Source organism: Ictalurus punctatus, chromosome 23, assembly GCF_001660625.3.
Source record: "Ictalurus punctatus breed USDA103 chromosome 23, Coco_2.0, whole genome shotgun sequence".
Classification (NCBI taxonomy): domain Eukaryota; kingdom Metazoa; phylum Chordata; class Actinopteri; order Siluriformes; family Ictaluridae; genus Ictalurus; species Ictalurus punctatus.
Window position 1 is genome coordinate 16,342,363 of NC_030438.2, and position 6,000 is coordinate 16,348,362.

A 6,000-nucleotide genomic window follows, 5' to 3' on the forward strand; every position below is an offset into this window, starting at 1 on the left:
GCTCAGCAGAGCATTTAACACAGTTACACAACACGCACGTAAAAAGCTCACTTGTCTTGTGTGTAACACCACATCTTCAAGCAGAGCTTCAGGTATTACAGTTGCATTTCTGAACATACTCCCAATAAACTCTCTGGACTTCATTAAAGTCATAATATTAAATAAACACGATCTTCTTACACTAATAATTATACCTTTATACCTTCATTATTAGTGTGCAGTGCATTTTTTCTTCCAAGTGTAGCATTGTGGTGCAAAAAATGTGAACTTTTGTCACAGTGGTCCACAGAATATTGTCCCAGATGCTTCAGGAATGATCCAGGTGGTCTTTTGCAAACTTGAGGCATGCAATATTTATTTCATTTCGCTTGTTTTGGGAGCAATGTTGCTGTGGTGTCCTTTATTACCCACATAGAAACCTAATGGTTTGGGGCTGCTTCGCTTACTAAATTACAGAAGTAAACATCAGACATTGGGCTGCTGTGTCTCGGGTGATAGAGCGGGTTGTCCACTAATCGTAGGGTTGGAGGTTCGATTCCCGGCCCACATGACTCCACATACCGAAGTGTCCTTGGGCAAGACACTGAACCCCGAGTTGCTCCCAATGGCAAGCTAGCGCCTTGCATGGCAGCTCTGCTACCACTGGTGTGTGAATGAGATACAGTGTAAAGCGCTTTGTAGAACCGCTAAGGATAAAAAAGTGCAATATAAGTGCAGACCATTGACCATCATACACCTAGTCAGTGAAAGCGATATTTCTAAAATGGCACCAGATGATGTAAAACTCACGAGACAGCTACAAATCCAGTAGTGGCAATGGCAAAATGTAAATGTAGAGAAAAATGTGCTAATGTGCAGAAATTTATGTGAGCCCATTTTCTACACAAACCCAGATATTCTTTATCACAATTCTACCATTAGATGATCTTCCTTAAAACTGAATGAAGACATGGAGAACACAGTTTATCACACAGTCGGTTATAGAATTTGCCTAGAATATAAAGAGCGAAACTTATCTCCTAGCGCTAATTGCAAACAAACATAGACGTAATACGTAACATACGTGGGGTTCAAAAGAAGCAGAGCAGACCTAGATCTGGTAGGAGATAATGAAGGGGGAAGCACTTTCCCGTCTACATGTTTTCTTTGTATTAATGGATACGGTTATGTGATTATCGAAGGCTTGGCTCTTGCGGCATGAAATTGACTCCATGACCAGAGAGGAACAGGTGAGCAGAAAAGCAGAAGTCCATACACTCGGTTCAGAAGCACAGAGAAGTTGAGGTGGGAAGAAAAATGGGGGAAAAATGAGGAAGTTCACATCGCTTGGTTTTGTAACCTGAGAGTTGTACTGTAGTGTAAACAGTGCAGATGTAAGTGCCACTATAGACAGCTAGGTCAGTTTATCATCCACTTTGAAAGTCAAATCCTACCTAGAGGGGAAGCTCGGCGCTTTGAACAATAGCAGGTATCATCTGTTTTTAAGTTTGTTATTGTGTGGGTTTGAAACGGTAAAATGTTTGTGGTTCTTGCTCACGGATGAACATAATGAAGCCCTGACTCCATGGATAATGAGTTGGCTAATAAGCAAGCACCTAATGCTTATTGACATTTTTTTTTTTTTTTTTTGCTGTCAATGAAAGATGTCTGTGCAAGCAAATCCAGACATTTCTGAGTGTTTGACTTAAATAAACAGTGATATACACCTACTCAAACATCCCATAAAACTTTAACATGGCTACAGGGTATCCTTTGTGATACATGCGATACATCCCATAAAAAACCCAGACTGCACTATGACCTTGGTGGAACCATGGTGGAACTATTTTGTGGCTAAGTGCGATTAAGACAGAGTTGGCCACTGTAAAAAAAAACATACCCATAGATGTAACTTATTCTGGGGATGTGTCATGTGACAAAGAAACAGCCAATAATACACAGGATGTTCATTAAAATAACCCGTGCCATTGGTGTGATGTTTGCTTTACCAAGAAAGTATGCATGTGTGATGATGATGAGTCTGAGAAGGCTGAAATCAAGGCCTTACCTGGATTTAAATTTCTTCTTCTTGATCTGTGAGGATAACTCCATGCTGTGAGACATCTGCCCCTTCTCCTCCTCCTGGCACCGGTACGTCACCATTTTAGCCGCCATGTTAAATCTACAAAAGGGCGGGTTCAATTAAACAACAGTTCAGTTAAATAAATTGTATTGCTATCACGATTGCCATTAGCATCACCATTACAGACCCCGTCAACTTAGTCTTAGTATTATACACTCACCTGCCACTTTAATAGGAACACCTGTACACCTATTCATTCATGCCATTATCCAATCAGCCAATCATGTGGCAGCAGTGCAATGCACAAAATCATACAGACACAGATCAAGAGCTTCAGCCCAGACTGCTTCAAACTGACAGGAAGACCATGACAACTCAAATAAACACTCTTTACAACCACGGTGACCAGAAAAACATCTCAAACCTTGATGCGGACGGGCAACAACAGCAGAAGACCACATCGGGTTCCACCCCTGTCAGCCAAGAAGAGGAATCTGAAGCTACAATTGGCACAGACGCACCGAAACTGGAGATTTAAAGATTTGAAAAAGACGAGGCGACGTTCTTAATAGGTTAAACAGGTGTTCCTGTATAAACACCAATTTTTGCACATTAGTTTGTAATTTATTGCAAATGTTTCTACCTCTCATTTTTAAATACCTGTTAAAGTTATTATTAGCAAAGTGGCTAGACTACGATGAGATGCATAATTGTAATCTATTGTGTCTAATAATGTAAAACGTAGGCCTCTGCGTATTAGCCTGTAGCCACGATGCTGCTTTCACTGTGTTAGTAGACACAGTGTGAATATAGTGAAGCTTATTTTAAACCTGAAGTGGACAGGACAGAAACTGGAAGCAATCAAATGCTCATAAACCGCAATTGCACCATATTTGCTGGGAGCACCGTGCCCCTTCGTGGAAATGTCGCACTTTTTCATTCCTGCTCTTTATTGCCACCATTTTCACCCAAGGAGACACTGCTGCTGGGCGTGTGATCTGACAGTCTAAACAGTATAATCCGGCAGATAAATGGAGTTTTTGAAGGTTTAACTATTAAATTGGAGTTTAGGGCATGAATTTGCAGTAGCCCTAATAAATTAAACATCGTTATTTCTTTATGAGCACATAGGATTAACATTTCAAACCATGCTGACACGCGATTTAACACTAATACAAGTAATACATTTGCTGTGTGTCTTAAGGTTCATTTTAAAATCCTTCCGTTTTTTGCTTTACCAGATCAAACTTAAGGTCACGGTCTTAAAGTGTGGATAATTCCAAGGATCTAGAAGACAACGAGTCCAATCGAAGTTTAATGCAAGCTCAAAAGCCGAGTTAATGTTCTTTGACAGTTCTGTGGGTCAAAACGCCTTGTTCAGAGGTCAGAGTTCAGAGGAAAATGGCCAGATTGGTTCAAGTTGCCAGGAAGGATATAGTAACTCAAATAATCACGCTTTACAACCGTGGTGAGCAGAAAAGCATCACAACATGCACAAAACATCAAGCGTTGAGGTTGTTGGGCTACAACAGCAAAATTACCACATCGTCATGTCAGTATATTCTTGATGACTTTTGGTTGGCTGTCACAGTTTTCTGGGTATTTTGAGAACATTTTAACATAAAGTTCATGAACATTCTTACAATATTTTAGTATTTAGAACATTAACACAAACATCCTATAGCGCTAGCTTTTGTCTAACTGGGTAGCTACAACTTCTGTGGACTTTCTTTAAAATGAACAAAAATTAAGAATGCAAAAAAGTGTTACGTAGTGAAATATGCCAGGCTTTTTTTAAGTTTTAAAATTTTGATAATTTTGGGAAGTTTAAAAAAAACCTTCTGGTTTAATTTGGCTACCATATTCATATTCTTGATGGCTAGATAACTACATTTTATCGGCTTTCTTTTTCTTGTGTAGCTAATTTTTTGGTGTCCTCCAGGGTTAAACTGTGGGTCCCCTGTTGTTCATTCTTCTGTTCACACTATTGACAGATATGAGTGACTTACAAACAAGAATATGAACCATTATTATCAGAAGGCTTGTAATATGAACGTTACAACATCAGCCACTATTCCAGGAACATGATAGCAAAAAGAGACAGACGCATAGGAGCCAGAGAGATAGAAACCCCCTTAAACACCCCTTTGTGGCCTGTTGAGTGAATAATACTTCATTAGTTCTGGTCTCTCACAATCATTAATCACATGAGACACTTGGGAAAAACACACACACACACACATGCATACACTCAGCAGAACTAGGCCACTTTTGAAGGATGACTTCATTTACATTGAAGTCGCAGCCACCACCTGTGCTACTATCACAAACAGAGTGCAATGTGTTTTTTTTTTTCTTCCTATTGTCCTATTGGCTTCCTTCCTATTGCCCTGTCTAGTGCATAAAAGATGGGTGACTACAGGGACAGGCTCGAGGAGATGAAAATACACCCCATTAGAGGGAACGGGGATAAAACAGCCCCATTTCGGTGGAAGATTTATGACTGAAATTGTGAAAAATAAGGCACTTCAGGATGGAGAAGTGTGATTTGTCTTGTAATGCTGTAGACATGGTCTTGAATGATATGCTGGGTGGAATCTAGTTGATTATTCTGATCTTCTGTGAGATTAAGAGCGAGCTTCCAATAGAAGAAAAAAATGGACTGGGGTGGAGGCTAAAGAACATCTGCTTACAAGACAAAATGTAGGCTTTGAGTAGCTTCATGATCAGGACTAACTTCAGTCGTTCCAAATGCAAGGCAAATTACAGTTTAATATAAACGTTCGCGTACTAATACGTACATTTCTTGAGTATCAACTAGCACAAGGACTTGTATGATGAACACTTAATCCACATAAACAGATTTTTTAAAAACGCGTGTACTTGTTGATTTGGTGAGGTTTTTTGGTGAGGAGATTTCTTAAGTGTATTTAGTATTCTTGGAAGGAGTCTCCAGTATCAGTGATTGAGAGATAAAGCTGTAACGTGAACTTTTTACATTTTTTAAATTCAATTTAATTAATTTATTTAATTCTCTGTTTTCAGATTTTCTGAAATGGCATTTTTATTTAGTTTCCAGTACATGTTTGGGGGTGTGGGGAAGCTTTATTCGTGCATAATACTGTACATTTGACGTTATTCATAAAGTTTGTCATTCTTGAAACCTGTAGTAATTTTTACGATAAATAACATAACACTATTGTAAACCATGACAAGAACTTATTGTAATATGAAATACATGCCGTGTAATAAGACAATGACAAGTTTAGACCAATTAGTTGAGACATGCAATATTTATGTTCATGTCTGTCATTACAGAAGGTTAATAATTTCAGGGTCATTAAGATGAATGTACTCGTACAGTACGCGTCTGGGAAGGAGAACGACAAATTAAAATGCGACTCACGCTTGTCAGGAGCAAATCTGCAGGACTATTAGATCCACAATGTGTCCTTCTCTTTCTCCTCGTGGGTTTCACCTTTTTTATTTTTTTCAAACCTCACTTGTCTCTGTCCCTGTTCCACCTTCAGTAAGTGTGTGTGTGTGTGTGTGTGTGTGTGTGTGTGTGTGTGTGTGTGTGTGTGTGTCTGAGAAAGACAGAAAGAGGGTGACCCCCTGGACAGACAGCGTCCTTCACTGGCAGAATACAGTCTGAACAAAGCAGCCTCCACCTCATGGTAGTAAATATAGACCAAGGTCTAACACACACGAGTCAATTCAAACCGTCCGGATAGACTTACAGATGACACAATGGGACAATACAGCGAGGACTTCTGAGAGGATGGGGGATTTAAAGCGAACAACAGCTCTAGGTCTGTCTGACTGGCGATACAGTTGTGCATCGGGATTAAGAAAGGATTACACTGCCTAGTTCATGGTGTGTGATGAATAATGGCAGGGTTTTCCTGTCTACATTTACTCAATCGTTTTCTTTCCTC

The 6,000-nt window shown here is 39.6% G+C and overlaps 1 protein-coding gene across 1 annotated transcript in view; it reads right to left on the reverse strand.

Moving 5' to 3' along the window:
* Window positions 1–5,684, reverse strand: part of myom3 (myomesin 3) — a 55,648-nt gene extending 49,964 nt beyond the window's left edge. The window contains exons 1-2 of the mRNA XM_017453512.3: window positions 5,469–5,684; window positions 2,048–2,161 (exon numbers count right to left, since the gene is read on the reverse strand). Of these exons, the coding sequence (XP_017309001.1) occupies window positions 2,048–2,154 (107 nt within the window). The 5' untranslated portion in view covers window positions 2,155–2,161; window positions 5,469–5,684. The remainder of the gene's footprint in view (window positions 1–2,047; window positions 2,162–5,468) is intronic.
* Window positions 5,685–6,000: the final 316 nt, after the last annotated feature.